This window comes from Penicillium longicatenatum (genome assembly GCF_028827895.1).
Source record: "Penicillium longicatenatum strain IBT 33135 chromosome Unknown contig_2_segment0_segment0, whole genome shotgun sequence".
Taxonomy (NCBI): domain Eukaryota; kingdom Fungi; phylum Ascomycota; class Eurotiomycetes; order Eurotiales; family Aspergillaceae; genus Penicillium; species Penicillium longicatenatum.
The window spans coordinates 480,788-498,039 of record NW_026643120.1 but is presented as its reverse complement, the minus strand read 5'-3'; the positions used below and the strand labels follow the sequence as shown (position 1 = coordinate 498,039).

The 17,252-nt window shown below is 50.1% G+C and overlaps 7 protein-coding genes across 7 annotated transcripts; 3 read left to right on the top strand and 4 right to left on the bottom strand.

Moving 5' to 3' along the window:
* Positions 1 to 2,026: 2,026 nt before the first annotated feature.
* N7484_002708 (uncharacterized protein) lies at positions 2,027 to 2,275 on the bottom strand (the record flags this gene model as incomplete). Its single annotated transcript, XM_057113128.1, has 1 exon — positions 2,027 to 2,275. One exon carries the CDS (start codon positions 2,273 to 2,275, stop codon positions 2,027 to 2,029), a length of 249 nt encoding a protein of 82 aa, XP_056973268.1.
* A 1,165-nt stretch (positions 2,276 to 3,440) lies between these two features.
* Positions 3,441 to 4,123, bottom strand: N7484_002707 (proteasome assembly chaperone 4 family protein; the record flags this gene model as incomplete). Its single annotated transcript, XM_057113127.1, has 2 exons — positions 3,441 to 3,671; positions 3,899 to 4,123. 2 exons carry the CDS (start codon positions 4,121 to 4,123, stop codon positions 3,441 to 3,443), a joined length of 456 nt encoding a protein of 151 aa, XP_056973267.1.
* A 236-nt stretch (positions 4,124 to 4,359) lies between these two features.
* N7484_002706 (uncharacterized protein) lies at positions 4,360 to 5,704 on the top strand (the record flags this gene model as incomplete). The annotated part of the gene is made up of 2 exons (XM_057113126.1): positions 4,360 to 4,490; positions 4,582 to 5,704. 2 exons carry the CDS (start codon positions 4,360 to 4,362, stop codon positions 5,702 to 5,704), a joined length of 1,254 nt encoding a protein of 417 aa, XP_056973266.1.
* A 687-nt stretch (positions 5,705 to 6,391) lies between these two features.
* Positions 6,392 to 8,686, top strand: N7484_002705 (Hsp70 family protein; the record flags this gene model as incomplete). The annotated part of the gene is made up of 4 exons (XM_057113125.1): positions 6,392 to 6,922; positions 6,980 to 7,912; positions 7,984 to 8,422; positions 8,487 to 8,686. Coding segments are annotated over 4 exons (2,103 nt in total), but the record flags the coding sequence as incomplete, so codon positions are not given.
* Positions 8,687 to 9,238: 552 nt separating this feature from the next.
* Positions 9,239 to 9,984, bottom strand: N7484_002704 (tubulin-binding prefolding complex subunit GIM3; the record flags this gene model as incomplete). Its single annotated transcript, XM_057113124.1, has 4 exons — positions 9,239 to 9,431; positions 9,523 to 9,590; positions 9,650 to 9,781; positions 9,967 to 9,984. The coding sequence occupies 4 exons, from the start codon at positions 9,982 to 9,984 to the stop codon at positions 9,239 to 9,241; spliced, it is 411 nt and encodes a 136-aa protein (XP_056973264.1).
* Positions 9,985 to 10,863: 879 nt separating this feature from the next.
* On the top strand, positions 10,864 to 12,000 carry N7484_002703 (autophagy-related protein 27; the record flags this gene model as incomplete). Its single annotated transcript, XM_057113123.1, has 3 exons — positions 10,864 to 11,131; positions 11,260 to 11,740; positions 11,805 to 12,000. The coding sequence occupies 3 exons, from the start codon at positions 10,864 to 10,866 to the stop codon at positions 11,998 to 12,000; spliced, it is 945 nt and encodes a 314-aa protein (XP_056973263.1).
* A 1,674-nt stretch (positions 12,001 to 13,674) lies between these two features.
* On the bottom strand, positions 13,675 to 15,230 carry N7484_002702 (uncharacterized protein; the record flags this gene model as incomplete). The annotated part of the gene is made up of 4 exons (XM_057113122.1): positions 13,675 to 13,818; positions 13,881 to 14,687; positions 14,932 to 15,114; positions 15,168 to 15,230. The coding sequence occupies 4 exons, from the start codon at positions 15,228 to 15,230 to the stop codon at positions 13,675 to 13,677; spliced, it is 1,197 nt and encodes a 398-aa protein (XP_056973262.1).
* Positions 15,231 to 17,252: the final 2,022 nt, after the last annotated feature.

Here is a 17,252-nt window from a genome sequence, read left to right as displayed (position 1 = left end):
CGATTCAATTCAGACAAGCCCCGGCAGGCTCTAAAGGGCTGCGTCGCTCTCTATACCCCGTGGCGGGTCACCAGGGTCGTAATACTCAATGAATACGACTTTCTTTCCCCGCACCCTTCGGCTACGCGATAATGACCCTCTCTCCCTAACTTACCATACTAGGAGCTTTCTACGGTGCACTGGACTCCCAGCTCAAGTGGTCCATTCTACGCGCCGATCCTGCGCTATGATGTGGTCAATTGCGCCATTTGCGCCCCCATGGCTCAGCTTTGCGCGAGTCTACGCCTCGAAATTACTGTAGCGCCATTATGTATCTAACCCGAGTTCTAGCCCGTGATTGTGCTCATGTGCATCCTGCATGCATCAAAATTCTACCCTACGAAGAGGAGCACAGAGCCGAAGCCCTTGAATACAAAAAGAAAAAAAAAAAAAAAAAAAAAGAAAAAAAAAAAACAATTAATCTATTAATTTACGAACTCTTCGTCGAGGCGGCTGAGTCCTCGGTTCGTGCCGTGCTGCCAGTCGGAAGTATTTGCACCTCGTGCATGAAAGACTTGTTTTTCTATTGGGCCATGCACGGCCCAAAACTGCTGAGCTTGGCGGGAAAGCGTAGACCCTCTGTAGCCCAATGCTAACCCTGATGGTTTGGTTGCCTCGATGATCGACATAGTCGCGGAGTCGCGGCCCAGAGCCCGTCTCACTAGACGCAAGAAAATAACGAGATCATTGACCACGACACTGACACTATTCATCATCTAAAAATCCATTAGCTTGGTTCTTTTCGACTTGTCACTAGCGAGTGTCACCCCCCCATGTATCCTTACCCTCTCTCTTCAGCTCGCATGATATTCCAACTTCCACACCACCGATTCTCCCAATCAAGTCCAGAAAGCCCAAAGCCCCCACTTCTAAGAATAGCGTGCTCAACTCCAGCATAAACCCGGGCCTCGGAACGGCGATCAGCATTTGATTTAACTTCTGCTGTAACTAGTAAGTCTGGCACGAACCGAACAAGCCACACACTTTGTCTTGGACTCCAGCCCGTACCGTTGAATTTTTTTTTATGGAGACCGGACTCCAATTACTTCACCGAAAGAATCCCGTTCCACTTGCTTTCCTGGCCTCCTCGAGTCTATTTCCCAAATGCCCCACAGCGGGACAACGATCCGAGGAAGATGAAACACCGCCGGCCACCAACCGAGACCTTCCGATTTGCCTGGCCCTGGGGCGGGTTCTGTGACCTGACAGACAACTTTCTACTGTATCTGAGACCGGAGGGCTCCGTGGCATAAATCGCGGGAGTCTCAGTTTAATCGGTTGCTTGGCCTGCATCGATGACGTAGAATGGCGTCTTTTCGGGATGCGCCGATTATGGTAAATGGTGCCTTTTACTCATCACATCGGGCTTGATAGTACGGAGTAAGTAGGAATGCTTTTGCTCCCCTCGGTAGATGTCTAGAGTTCTCCGATTTCGGTTGTTGGTCGTTTGTGATTAATGATTGCGCGGTTCCAAGGTACCATTCCTTCTAACCGAGGTTTTCATCCCTGCTAGTCTAACTATCCGGACGCCTCAAATACAATGCGAACGCCAGAAACCCGCTGTTGCATTGGCCGGCTTTGTGTGGTTGCAGTGTAATTTATTAGTCTTTGACAGCGTTACGGGCCGGTTTGTTGCTCAATGTCCACAATGTCCACATGCTTGCGCCGTGGATAAGCGCATTGACACTGAGACTGCGACTACCCGTAGCAACATATCTACCAGTCGTCCCGAGGTCGTTGCTTTCAATTTCATTCCGTCTGATTCAGTCGCCACTAAGTTGTACTGTATAGATGGGTCGGGATTGGTATGTCTTTCGTATTTTGTTGGATGTAGACTTCGGGAGAAACTCTCTGCCGGGTGGGCGATCGCGCTGATCATTTTGCCTGCTATGCCACTGACGTCTACCGCCACTCACGATATCGTGTGTCGGAGCCCGCTACGAAGGCGAACACTCACACGTGTTGGTTAAGTGATCTGTTATCTATTTTACTGGATCGAGCAGCGCCATCGTCCCGCCAGACGGGCAGCTCTAGAGGCGCTAGAGGTATCGCCCTCCTCACGCACATCAATTCTTTCAATTCTGGGGTGGGAGCCGAGAAGCTGCATCCCGATATGGACGAGCACGGACTTGCGGCACTTGGCTTCTTGTTGAATGGATTTCTGCCGAAGCCCCGGTTGGTGTCTACCTGAAGGTGACAGATTTACCGGATTGATTTGGTCGATTCCCGAGGTCATATTGGAGAGCCCTTCAGGGCTGGAACGGAGGATGCCCAGGTGGTAGACTGACCTTAAGTTCCAGGGGACTCTACATGCATACTTATCTTCGCGGCCAAAATTAACAAAACCTCGGGACCGTACTTATTCGTCATAGTCATAGAAAAGAGACGTCCGCAAAAGAAGCCTTTCGCACGTCCATAGATCTTTATTCTCCAGCTGTATCAACTGTCACCTAACGGAGACGGAGAGATCGGACAACCCCCTCCTACCATCACCAGTTACCACAGGACCTGCAAGCCAGGGTCTATTCAATAATTTTTCCCTTCTGGGATTCCAAACGTTTTGAAGCCATTTCATCGGGATCCCCAATATGGCGCTTGGATGTCCGCTCGCGTTCTTAAGCTGCGTGTTGAAATGTGGATTCTCGTCCTGGTAGATGTCAACTTGTATTTGTCTGAACAAGAGAATATGGTCCCAAGCCAGCACTGGTATCAGATCACTCTCGTTCCGCCCATCAGCTGTACTGACAAATAGGTCAATGATAAGTAAAACTTATTATTTCTAGGGATTCTGGGTCGGCTTGTGCCATGTACTGCCAACTGGTTAGCATTCAACAAATGGTTGCTGATATACCTACGCATGAAATTTTCCCACTGCTCATCAAGTAGTGGGCACAGCTGTCAATTTAGTTGTCGGGCATTGTGGCGTATCCAGGAGGAAGAAATAGGTGCTGGGAATATGATTGCTGTCAGCATGGTACCTCTCCAGGTGATCTTATCAGCGCTGACTCCCGAGCCAAGTGGGCCCAAATACATATGGGGGGACTTCGGGAGGCTGCATCGAAACCTTGGTCTTGAGCCAATATATTGGTGAGGGTAGTTGGGGTAATTGGAAAACATTCCTTCCAAGGCTCCGGAGTAGGAGACCTATGGCGCCTAGTTGATGTTTCTCCCTCAGCACACTATCATAATTTGCGATCGACGCAATGGTACACCTGATTACACTTCAACAGGTAGACTTTGAGTGAGGTCTATTCTAGTAAGCCATCGAGCACTGAATAGCTCATCTATTTGCATGTTTGGCTAAGTGGGAATAATATTGAAATCATGACTCAACTAAACTCCAATAACAGGCGGAACATGTCGCAGACGTCCAAACTCCTCATCTCGGAAGCTATCCACAGTTACTTTGATTGCTGCGATACAAAATTCTCCGTAATAACATTCACGATCTTAGACAGACCCTCCATCTCCTCCTCGACTGTCAACCCGAGTCCATTGGGGTCGATGCTACAGCCAACATAAATTGGCTTGCCAGTTCGCCGGGCAAGGATCTTGGCCACTCGTGTGGTGTATTCGATGCTTGATGGTGCTGTGTAGATAGTGGTGGATATTGTTTGTTTTGAAGATGTGCGCTTTGACAAGTCAGTGACAGCTTAGTAAAAATGGAGCTTGGTGGACCGCGGTGAGATAATGATATGTTGTGGAAACCACAGGGAATATAAGCATTGTCTCAACCCAAAGCTTCAAGAATATGTGCAGCTGGACATGAAGCGGCAGCGCAAAGTGAATGACAAAAGAAAGCATCTAAGGATACTTGAAGTGGCCAGAAATATCTCCAAGAAAATGACGTGAGACTTACATCGGGCATTGCGTAGACAAAGCTTCCCAGTGGCTTGTATGAGCCTGCTGAGTCACCAGGCGTAGAAGTTGTCAAGAAGACTGTTGTGCAGTTTCCCAAAAAGGTCAAATGAACATGCGCTGTGGTATGCAAAGCTTTGGGCAGTGGGAAAGAGAGCTCTTGTGGCTGGAGATTGGGCGAGCAAAGCTCCGTTTGGGGGGCGGCCAATGGATCTGTAGTTGCCATTATGATGGTACCAGCAGATATTAGAGGACTGATGGTCGTGAACGAATGTCAAGCTATGTTTTGCGAGTGGGAGGTTGCTACGGCGAGGTTGAAGACATGCGTCCCCGCCATGCGGCAAAACCCAAGCGATCCACCAATCCCGGTCAACCTTGCCCGCACCGCACAAATCAACGGGATTGACTATCAAACACCACCAGAGCAAGAGAAACCCGGTATTTGCCTGGATATCTTGTAAGATGGAGGGCGAACGACGTGCACATGTCCATGAATCCCATGAGGAGGATCAGCGTAGCTGGGGAGGTGACTTTGATCCTTTCGCTGACCCCGAGGAACGACGGGTCCTTTTTGCTGCATTTGACTCGTTCAGGTGAGTGAAAATGTAGATAAGGCGTTCTTTATTCCTATAATGTAAAAAAGTACAGTGGAGATGGGGGCCTCTACTAAGCATGCTATCACAGACAATACCGGCGAAGTGCTCATCAGAACACGACACATCGCCGGCGACAGGCCTTCTACGCCTTACCTTCAGAGCACTGGCAAATGCTGTCTGAGCCACCATTCTCCATTCTAGATCACTTCAACAAGGTTGATGATGCCATCGACACTAATGCTGAGATTGCCGACGCAATCCTGGTCGTCGGTCTCGAGTCCTTTGGCCTTTCCGCCAACCCAGACAAAGACGACCCAACCCAGAACTGGCACGGGACTGCGACATCAGCCGACGTGAACAAAGCCCACTCGACCATCCGGCAGTTCTATCGCGACTGGAGCGCCGAAGGTCGCATCGAGCGCGAGGTCTGCTACGATCCGGTCCTCCAGGACCTGCGCAAAGAGTTCCAGACGCGTCGTGACGCTGGCGAGGAGATCCGGGTCTTGGTCCCTGGTGCCGGGTTGGGCCGGTTGGTCTTCGAGGTCTGTATGGCTGGATTTGCAGCGGAAGGCAACGAGATCTCGTACCACCAGTTACTGGCCAGTAGTTGGATTCTCAACCATACCAAAGGGCCTCAGGCGCACGCGCTTCATCCTTTTGCGCTACACTTCTCCAATCTCAAGTCTCGTGCGCAGCAATTGCGGTCCGTCATGGTCCCCGATGTGCACCCTGGAACAGCAATCGAGGCAGCGGGCTCGAATAGCAGCCCACTTGGGACGATGTCGATGTCCGCAGCGGACTTTGTGGTTTTATACTCGCAGCCCGATAACCGAGAGGCTTTCGACGCGGTGGCAACGGTGTTCTTTATTGACACGGCGCCTAATCTGATTCGGTACATCGAGGCAATGAAAAATTGTCTCAAGCCCAATGGACTCTGGATCAATGTGGGACCGTTGTTGTGGCATTTCGAAGATGGGCAGCACCGCAAAGATGGTGATGGTGATGCGGCGGGAATTGGCGAGCCGGGAAATGTGGAGTTGACCGAGGAGGAGGTGGTTTGTCTCGTTCAACGCATGGGATTCCGTTTCGAGACATTGCCGGGCGATCGGCGGTATTGCGGCTACATCCAGGATGAGGATAGCATGCTTCAGAACCTGTACAGGCCTTCGCATTGGGTAGCGCGGAAAGTGGCTGAGGCTGGCGATTCCTGAATTCCCATGAGTTTCCGATCTTCAAAATTATCTAAAATAGAAGTCAAACCTCCGCCTAGTGGCCCCTATTCAATGAAGTTGGGGGCGGGAACAAAGGGACGCGAGAGATCGCTGGTTCAGCACCCGCGTTACCATGGATCCAACAAAGAACGTCACCTGTGTCAATAAATAAAGAGCGAGGTTCTAGGTTCTCAGTATCGAATTACCTGAGTAATTAATTACCTGGACACAAACCCGGGCTATCTGCAGGTTTTCGAGGTTCCTAGATTGTCATCTAGTGTTACTGTACCCTAGCTGCAGGGAAATGAGGGGGCTTATTTGTATTCAGCTTCAAACTCCGTAACTTTACCCACTTTGTATATTCTAAGTATATTCTTCGACCCCAATTTCTCCTCAGCCTCAGCTCCATACCAATCAAAGTCCCTTCTCTCACTTTTGCCTAGACAGGTTTTTTTTTTCTACCCGATCCCCTTTACCGGGCTGACAGGCGAAAAGAGTGAGAGAGAAGCGATCCACACCGTTTGTTTTACTCGTATTCCTGGTTCAGCCTTGCACCCCCTCCCCTCCCACCCCCAATCTCTTCCCTTTCTTCCCTTTTATCCACCCCCAACCCCTCAAGCGGCCGCCGCATATGCCCGACCTAATGAGCGCCCGATTCAAGTCGTTCGGCTTTCCCAGACGTAAAGACAAGCACAACTCCACTCCACTCTCCACCCCCAACGCCAACCCCGTTCCCCCTCCAACGGCACTTCTCCCACCTCACCTCCTTCCAACCGCAGTTCGTCTACCACAAGTCTTCCCCAGGCGATGACCACGGGTCGACCGCCCAGCTACTCGGTAAACAATCTCAGCAATCGTCCAACAAGCCCCTTGGCTCCCGGCCAGCAACTTGTCCAACATCCCGCCCCGCTTAACCCTTCCGCAATGAACCAGTACGGTCAACCTATCCCACCACAAATGAATGCGCCTCCAGGATACGGGATGCAACAACCACAACAGCTGGGCCATGGTGCTCCTGCCGGTCTTCCTCAGCAGTACGCGGGACGAAACCCGGCATCCGAGGTCCAGGGTGGAGATCGTAGCAAGGCCCAGCTCATCGTCGGTATTGACTTTGGAACCACTTTCTCTGGTGTCGCATTCGCCTTTGCAACCAACAATGAAGCTAGGGAGGATATCATTACAGAATGGCCCGGTGCCGGAACCCACACCAAACAGAAGGTGAGCATGGTCACCCCACGATGACACGGCCCACTCTAACCTTTGTTTGTCTTTCAGATCCCCACCGTTCTCTATTACGATCAGTACCAAAAAGTTGTTGGCTGGGGTCCAGATATTGCCGAGGCGCTGGCGCCGACCGGATACCCCAAGCCAGGTGTGCAGAAGGTAGAATGGTTTAAGCTTCAGCTGATGTTATCCGGAAACACGTACATCGACCCCATCAACCTTCCTCCACTGCCCCCCGGCAAGTCCGAGATCGACGTCGCTGCCGACTATCTCTTCAAGCTACGACAGGCAATGCGCGCTCAACTACAAAAGACACTGGGTGAGGTATTCACCCGTGAGGAGCGCAATATCCGTTACTACCTGACCGTCCCGGCCATCTGGAATGACGCGGGCAAGGCGGCCACTCGTGCTGCTGCCATCCAGGCTGGTTTCTTGCGTGATGAGAATGATAACCGGTTGACTCTGGTCTCAGAACCAGAGGCCGCTGCTTTGTTTTGTGCGAAGACTGGATTGCTGAACCTGAAGATTGGTGATGCGATCTTGATTGTAGATTGTGGTGGTGGTACCGTCGATTTGATCGCATACGAGGTCGAGGAGGAACAGCCCTTCAGTGTGATGGAGTGCACAGCCGGTTCCGGTGACTCTTGCGGATCGACAGCGCTCAACCGCAACTTCAGCAACATCTTGCGGGCCAAGATCCGGAAGATGAAGCTGCCTGATGGCTCCCGAACGGCGGGCAAGGTCTACGCCAAGTGTATCATGGACTTTGAGAACCGCATCAAAGCCGACTTCCGTAACAACGGACAAAAGTGGGCTGTGGATGTTGGTATCGAGGCGGACTTCCCCGATGCTGGAATTGAGGAGGGTTATATGACGTTCACCAACGAGGAGATCCTTCAGTGCTTTGAGCCTGTGGTGAACCGTATTCTAGAGCTGGTCCGGAATCAGATTATTGCTATCCAAGCACAGAACCGCCTGCTCCAGGTAAGAGACGCATCTTTTTTTCATTTCTATTTTTGTCTTTGACTCTTGCATCGAACTGACCTTTTTCCCAGAACGTTTTGGTTGTTGGTGGATTCGGCGCCTCCGAGTACCTCTTCCAGCAAATCAAGCTTCACGTGCCTCCCCAATATCAGACCAAGGTTGTTCGCCCTATGGACTCGGTAGCCGCCATTGTTAAGGGTGCTGTTACCGCCGGTATCACTGAGCGAGTTATCACCCACCGTGTCGCTCGTCGACACTATCTCATGGCCACTCTTCAGCCCTTCAAGGAGGGATACCACCCCGAGCAATACCGAGTACCCAGCCTGGACGGCCGAGACCGATGCAAGTATACCCGCCAGATCTTTGTCCAGAAGGGTGAGCGTGTCAAGATTGGAGAGCCTGTCAAGGTCAGCTTCTTCCGTCAAGTGGCGCCTGGTGCCACCCTTATGTACGAGGATGTTCTGTACGCCTGTGACGAAGATGTCTGCCCCGAGTACACCAAGGATCCTCGTAAGTTTTCTTCATTTATCCCAGTCGCTCCACCTTTCGTCTTAGCTGACCATTCCAATCATAGGCATCAAGGAGGTCGTTACTCTCACCTCGGATTTGTCGCGCAAGAACCTGGAGACCGACTTTGAGCGTATGGACACCCCACAGGGTATCTTCTACCGGGTTTACTTTGACATTTACCTCACCCTGGATGGCAGTGAATTCAGCGCCGAGCTGGTCTGTCAAAATGAGATTATGGGCCGTTGCCGCGCTAAATTCCGGTAAAGGCCGTACCAACACCAAAATAAATGGCTGAAAGAATCGGATGCGAGACATGGGAGTCGTAAATATCATCTCTCCCAGGCGAAGCAAAAACAGACGAAGGTGGCGGACGATATTTCAACTTACTTCTATTCCGGGATGACCCCACTACAACTGACTGGACAGCACTGCACTGGAGAACGGGCGTTGTTTGATTCCTGATGAATCCTTTCCCTCTCTACATGTCTGCTACAGCGTGCGTTTTGATTATTTAATTTTTTGTTCTTTCTGATTGGTGATATCCTTTGGCGGATTGCCAATCATGTTCCTTTTGATATTTTTCTCTGGCCCTCTTAGATACCTCTTTTTATTTTTGATTCGAATGACAATTACGAGCTGTGGTCGACAGATTGGCAGTATCTGGGTAATGTTTTGCATTTCCGTGTTCAGAGTCAAGTCTAGGAGCTCAAAATCCTGTAGAACTGCTTGTGTTCTACTGTTGGTACATTGAAACCTTTGTCCTTAATTTCTATTAAGCTAGGACAAGAGAAAAGAAAATCATAGTCATCAAGGCCATTAGGTCTCCAGGTTGATACTCCGGCCGAATCGGGCGTACAGCGAGACCTTGAGCTGCTGCAGCTCCTCACGAAGCTCACTGATTGAGTCCTCTAGCTTGGACACGTCTGTGTCAATCTGCTCCGTTGATGTGGTGAGCATAGCCTGTGCCTCTGCCAGGGGAAGCTGAAAGAACGAGTCGCCGATTTTGTATCTATTAGAGATCAGCAGTGTCCATGTCCAGCGTAAAATCCGCAGCCTTGAAAGATATAGACGAGGACAAAATTGGAAGTATCAATACTTACGGGACAAAATCATCCTCATCAGCCAACTCCAGCTCCATAGAAACCTCCTCAAGGTCCTCCTTGTCCTTCTATATGGTTGTAAGTCCCATACATACTCAGAAGTAGAATACCAAAAAGAGACACATACCTGCTTCGCCTTCAACTGCTCCTCCAAAACAGTCTCCCGTTGATGCAATCGGCTAAACCGATTGATCTTCTCCTGGTCCTCACGGCGGACCTCATTCTCCTCGCTCACAGCGCCCTCCTCATCCCTTGAAAGCTGTAGAAAACCGCGTCAGTAAGGTCGTTCCTGCATTCCCCATTGACTCAACCCTTGATCCCTTTCCTCGCCTTTGTTTTGCTTCAATGCCAAGGCTAAAGCTCAAGCTCAAGGTGGGATGGAGGGGTAGGTGTCAACTTTCTCACCCACCCCACGTGTCCCGGGGGTGGAATGCATCTGCTTACCATGCGTGGTTGAACCATTGTGGTTTGTAATTTACCTTTGCAGAGTTGATCTGGGCTAGGCTGATGTTGTCTGGTCGTTGGGAGGTTTTGGTTGCGAGATTGGATTTGATGACTGGTCCGTGCGCACGGGGTTTGTGGGCCGCTGAAGCTTTCAGGACTTTGGTTATTGCGGCTCTTTCAAATATGCATTGGTATCAAATGTGGTGAAGGGTGTATTTACTGGCTGCCTCAGTTTGTTCAAGTATTTACCGGGATACCTGTTGATGTTGTCTTGGTGGTATGCTGTTGCCATTTAATATCCATTACTCCATGCCATAGTGCTGAGATACAGTACAAGGGAGAACACAATGATAGCTACCTAGGCATGAGCACCGTAATATAATTCCGATTTCGAGTCTACTGCTGCTACATGCGTCCGACATGGTATAAATAGTTCAGCTCATGGAGCACAAAGGATATAGACAATGTCACTGTTCTCCCGGTCGGGTGACATCATCACGAGCTGCAGGTGGACAAGACGTCGATTTCAAATCTTCAACTGGTTAAACATCTCATCTGACAGATCGAACCAAGACCACCTTCCAATACCCAGGTAGATAGATTGTTGGGCAGTTGGGCGGCCCTTTGATGTGCTGCCTATACCTCACCAGTACAACCAGTAACAAGCCACCTCGGAGAAACGAAAAACACCTCCGCAAATCCTCAGCCATCGTCATCTTCAACTTGACACGCTAGCTTCCACCACCACCAGACGTCCTAATCAGTCACTCGTTTCCGCCACAACGTACCCTAGGACAAGACATACAGACTCCAGTCCATCTAGGAACCAATCACTCGAGCTCGTAAGCTCCGACCGCAATCGCGAATCCGTCGCAGCCCGATAGACCGACCGCCGCCATGCGAATACAATCCAACGGAGCTTCACTCCTTCTCTCAGCACTGCTGCCCAGTCTCGTGTCGGGATACATCTTCGACTGCGCAGATGTCAAGACGAAGGAGCATACATATGATCTAAGTGGACTGCGCGGGACTCATGAGATCGTGCACACGACCGGTAATGAGACGCAGGGAATCATGACAAACACGACTTACGTGCTCAATATTTGCAATAACCTCAAGGGCGCTGCAAACCGTCCCGAGGGTAAATGCGGGACAACCAAGAACAGTACGTGGACTTCACAATCTCAATCTCCGCTTCGAATGGCTGGCTGGGTGACAGCAAGACATTGAGGAAGCTGGACAGGATGGCTCTTGTGCGATAGATGTGATTACTGGACTAATGCATTTACATAGTTTGTGGCTTCACGAAGACATCCACTGAAGACGGCGGCGGTGCACACTGGGCTTACTCCCTTGCCGGCCTCGACCACTTAGGCGAAGGCGGCAAGGATGTCGAAGCTACACAACTGAAGGAGATCGATGAAGCGCAAGAGGGCGTGCGCATCAAGATGGCGGGAGGTGAATACCGGGAGGAGGCTGACGCGAAGAAGAAGCCCGCTGCCGCCGTGATCGATTTCCAGTGTGACCCGGACCGATCTGGACTGGAGGGATTGGCAGTCACGGAGGATGAGGCTGCCGAGAAGCGTCGCCGGGATGGCGAGGTGGCCAAGGACCCGAGTCTTACCTTTAAGAGTTTCGGACCCAATGATGATAACACTTATATCTTGAAATTGGACTGGCGGACGAGATATGCATGTGACAATTATGAGGGCGGGAACTCGGGTTCTGGCAATGGTTCGAAGCACTGGGGTTTCTTTACTTGGTTTATTATTATGTGAGATTTCTACCTTAAGATTCCTCTCGCTCGCGCGGGATTCAGCTAACATTTTCCTCGCCAGCGTCTTCCTCTCCGTCGCTGCCTACCTCATCTTCGGCTCATGGCTTAACTACAACCGTTACGGTGCTCGTGGCTGGGACCTCCTGCCTCACGGTGACAACCTCCGTGATATCCCATATATCTTTCAAGACTGGTTCCGCCGCGTGGTGAACACACTACAAGGGAGTGGCTCAAGGGGCGGATACAGCGCGGTTTGAGAGAGCTACTCTGCGCGTCTGATGATGTATTTTGGGGGATCTACATGTGCTTTGCTTTTTATGCGTCTTCTATATTTGGTCTCGTGGTCAGGGCTTTCTTGTTGCTTGCTTCTGGAGCAAGTATTGGCGCTAGATGTGTGTCCGGATGAGTCATAGGATTGGTTAAAACCCCCAAAGCTTGGTTGGTTTGATCCATGTAGTAAATGATGGACTTGGTCCATAGTTCGAATGATATGGTTTATGTTTTATCCATGGATTTGAATACGTCTGAGCTATTGGCATGTTGAAGAGGCCTGGGAAGCAGGTAGAGAGTAGGGATCAGTCACCAGTAAAGCCAGTCGGGGCCGTGGAAGGTCACAGGCATGGAGGCCTGCCCATGAGGAATGGCAAGGAAATTCGTCAGTTATGATCCATTGTTAGCACCGACAATGATGTATCCCATCGGCCTTACCAAGCTTGGAGATGCCTCACAGAGTGTTAGTTGAGCTTCCCTAATGGTGACAGAGGATAAATGCGACGAGGAGCTAGAGGCCAAGAGACTGCAATGGCAAGACACGCAATTTGGCGCATGGTATCTTAATTACTTGTCGACATCATGTATTAAAAAATGTCCTTCGTCATGGGTTTTCCATGCTCCTTACAAGGTTGAAGTTCCATCCATGCAACTCTAGACAAAATGCCGATACTAGGTCAGCGTCAAATAGAATGATGAGATGTACAACGCTCTAGGGGATGAATGACATCGTTTCGACTTAGATGAAAGAACGTGAATTATGGAGATTGGAAAGAAAGAAGAAAAAAAGGGGAGGAGGAAGCTACTATCTTTTTGATGTCCGATGGCCAGGGGCCTCATCTGAACTGACTCGTCCCTTATGTATAAGACCGAAAGCTAGCCTGACAGTCATATCTGACGCATTTTCTTTCAGAAGCATTGATATAAAGAAAATCTCTCGAATACGTTTGTGTCGGCAGGACACCTTCAAGCACCCTATTATCCATACCTGTACTTGTATCCAGGACAAGTACAGATTGGTCAGAATATGATCAATATGTTAAACCATGGCTCAGTCAGGTTGTACAACCTGACTGCTATCCACGTCCAGGTTTCTACGGGCAATCTTGTAGCTCAAGGTGGCAAGGTGACTATGCTCCAAGAGCCGATCGCTTCTCGAGTGGTGTTACCAACACCGATACTACACCAGAACAATACCAAGCCAGGAATCAATATTGTATCTCCCTACACACAAAGCACAGAACACGCAACTCATAAGATCCGAGCGCAGACAACGGGGAATACAAAGTCGGTGTAGGACAAAGCATAAATGAAACATAAGGATGCAAGATCATCACGGCGTCCACCAATCCCAGCACCGTTTCGTCAACCGAGGACGGGTGGTAATGGCGTGATTGGAACTAAATAGTTCTCATCGTAAGAACAATAGTAGCAAGTGATAAAAGCAAGGTTCCTGGGGTTCTTTAATGGGGATTTAAAACATGGGGTTTCCCCGTCATTCCTCCATGATTGCCTTTTTTTTGGGGGTTTTTTTTTTCTTTTCATGCTCCCTCATCATTCATACTTATACCGTGTCAATCCTTGCTATCCATTTGGGCGAAATCAGATCATGGGGCCCGTGGATTTGAGCACCTGCTCCTTTACTGCCCGTCCATCTGCAGTTAGACCTTCATGGCAAACTGCTTCAGATACAGGTAGTCATCGATGGTCTGGTCGACAGTCGTGCGAATGAGAGCTGCGCCTTTGGGTCCATATTTCTCCAACCACTCAGCATCCCATTGTTCCTCAGTCTTCGGAGCATGTTTCTAAGAGCGCATGTTAGTATCCTCACCCCCTCAACAACATCTCTTCCCCAAGATAAACTTACATGAGTTCTGGCAGTCAATCTCTTCGACTCAATAGCATCATTATGGAAACCACGCCACTTCTCAAAAGCCTCACACGCAAACGCATAGTCTTCCTCCGTCTCCCACGCCAGCATGGAAGGCGAATAAGGAATACCGGTACTACGACAAAATGCCTCGATAGTCGCCGCCGGCTTGTCGAGCATGTCATCTGCATCAACGACACAAATCTCATGAACAGTCTCCTTATCTGCCTCGGAACCAGCCTCAGGCGAGAGATCAGGTCGCATGGCAACACGAGGACCGACAAGACCCTCACGACGCAGATACTCGAAATGACGACGCAACTCGTTGTACCCCGCCTCTTTGGGGTCGAAGTTGTAGAACCCTGTCACTTTGTCCAGGGGCGGGATTGTGCACCGGTAGTATGACGGGATACTGTGGTGCGGGTCCCGAATCAGGAATGCCCAGTGAAAGCGCTCTTGAATCTCGCGCGGCATCACGGTGGGGTTTCCTGGTTCTTTGGGCGTGTTGTACGGGTACGGCGTGTGCTTGGTATCGTTACCATTTACAACACCGTTAGTCTCGCTGTGACCGTTGGCGTGACCGTTGACACCGTTGGTCACGCCGTTCGCCGTGCCGTTCAAGGTACCATTTGTACCGTTGACGGAGGCGTGGCCGTTGGTGTGGGTTACACCGTTGGCCTGGTGGGAGTCGTTGTCGGTGCCTACACCGCGCTTGATACGTCGCAGTGAGGGGGCTATGCTTGCAGGCTTCCCACCGGGCGGAAGTAGGTAGGCATCAATGTCCTTGATAAAGACTCTTTTTCCCTGTAAGACGGTAAGTTTCCCCTCGGAATCAAGGTATCACTAGTGGGGACCGATTTTTCGGTCTTGCGTCTCCGGTTTGTGCGTAGAATGCTGCAAGGGTAGAATCATCTCCCCAATACATCTGATGCAGGTACCCTCCATGCCTACCCGTAAATACGGGGACATGTGTACGTTACACGTTCATGGAAGGGGTAAAATAAGGCAAAGGGAAAAAAAGGGTTCTGGGCAGGAGCAAGGGTCGAACCTCTGAGCCTTCACGTTCCAGTCTATCCATCACAGTGCGATATGTCGAGTCGCTAAATCCGCTGTCCCGACGACCCTGTTCGTCATCTTCAAAGCGGTCGGCCAGACGCTCCGGACCGTAGTACCAAGCGTCACCGAATGGCTCATGGACGCACTGAATGGTGTCGCGTTGAGTCATGAAGACCTGTAGAATTGGGTTAGCTCTTACTCCATAGTTGAAAGATGATTTTCGCCTACCCGCTCAAAAGCAGTAGAGCATGCGCGCGGATGCGCAGCCACAAAGATAGGCTTGTTCGACATGACAATGAATTGCTAGCTCCTCGCTTGTAAGGTTGTGAAAAAGATCCCGAACGGATATTGATTCCTTGACGGGTTTGATTTAATTCTCAGGCACAAAGGCAATCGAGAATAAACTCGTGACAGCCCGATAAGCCCCAAATGAGGAGCAAATGGGAACACGCTCTGTTTGGATATTAAGCGCAAAAGAGGTTAATCCTGCCCTTAGCAGTAGGGGATAGACCCGGGGGCCTTGAGCAAATGCGAGTGCTTGCAGATGAGTTGACACAAGGGTGCGATTGCGCAAGAAGGTAAAGTTGGCAGATACGTAGCCTTTTTATAAGAGGGCCTTGATTTCTGGGATCCAGTTTAAACCCCAAATGGGAATGCAGTTGGAGAAAAATAAAAAACAATAAAATAGAATAAATGAGACTTTGGGAGGGGCAAAATGTCAAAAAACCAAGGATTTATGGGTTGAGGGGGGCGATGAGCTATGGATCTGCTTGGAGTTAATGGATCTGGACTGAGCTCTCCTGCACGAGTACATCGTATCATGCCTTATACCATTTAGAGCTTTTCTAGGGCTGACATTATAACTTTCACATCGATTTTATGCGTAGATTTCCTCTCTACTGCCCTATAAAAGACCTAACGCTTTACTTAAAAAATTCATTGCCTCAGTACCTTGATCAGTTTCAGACGTGGAGTTCAGAGGCAGTTACACTGGGTCCTGAACAAACTACTGTCTCAGTTCGCAAATCAGAGCCGCGGCAATGTCCATTCCTACCTTACCCCTCCACTATCGCCCCGCTGCAGGGCAAGCACCTACCTATCCGCTTCTATTATTATTTTTGCGTATCCGCCATGAGCGATGAGAGCAACGGAAAGTAAAACTCTACTGGCCACAATTTTAACCAATGGGGAGCTTGGTTGTGGGCAGTAGGAGGGATGGATCTTCGTGTCTGGACGCGTCCACTCGGAACCAAGTGCCCACCGCGCGATAAGTTCACGATGCCGGGCTCGATCTGGCTGGCCCGGTGAAAGGTTCTGGATCTGTTTCCCATCTCTTTAGAGACCAAGGTCCGATAAACAAAACAAAATAGTTACGTCTCTCGGGCAAGCTCGGCCGAAATGGGCACGAAAACCCTCGGACAGTCGAGGTCTGATCCCGGGTCATTGAAAGTCAGTCCTATCCGTTTTGCGGCATGCCCGGCCAAGCTTGACGTCATGACCCCGGCGATTCTGGGTCGGCTATTAAACGGATCAAGATGGGGCGGGGTGGTGAGGAGGGGAATGAACACGAAAGGAAGTCAGAAAAAATCAGGACTTTTTCATGTGGGCGCCATTTGCCCTGGATCTGTTTTCCGTAAACCGGTATTGCCCATCATTGGGATGCGGAGTGTCAGATCAGATCCAGTTCTGGACCTTGCACCGTGGTAACCTTATGGAGGACTGTGGACCGGGGGCTTGAGGTGGGTTGGTCCCGCATTTCTGTGACTAGGAACACGCGCAATTGAATCCGCCAATTGCGGGTGGCGTAGAAGGGTTGTTCATTCAACGGGGAAGTCTTTGCGTTCTGGCTTGATGACACCGCTGATGACACCGCTGATGACACCACTGATGACTCAGCTACTGATTTGGCCCTGCGTACACCTGAGGCACTCAAGTGGCAGACATGAAGAACACGTATCAAGAAGGCTAAAGCTCCAAGCAGATCCTAGATTTGAGAAATTGGATAGCACCATGTCTACCTTCTAGCTAAGGCCAGATAGAGAAACATGAAGTGGAAGAAAGATATCGGAAAAGTAAAGAATGCTACGAAAGGGGAAGGTTTGATGGGATCCAAACATCGAATAGAGATTACCTCTACGCATTACCTTCACTTAAAAAGGGACCTCGCAAAGTCATGGCGTGTTGGCTACAAGGCAGCCTTGCTCTGACGAGCTGGAAGCTTGGTGAACATGGAGACACAGACTCGATTGCCGGGCCATATGAGCCTGCATAGGAAGAGTATATTATGATGCGAATAAGTAAACTAATTATGAC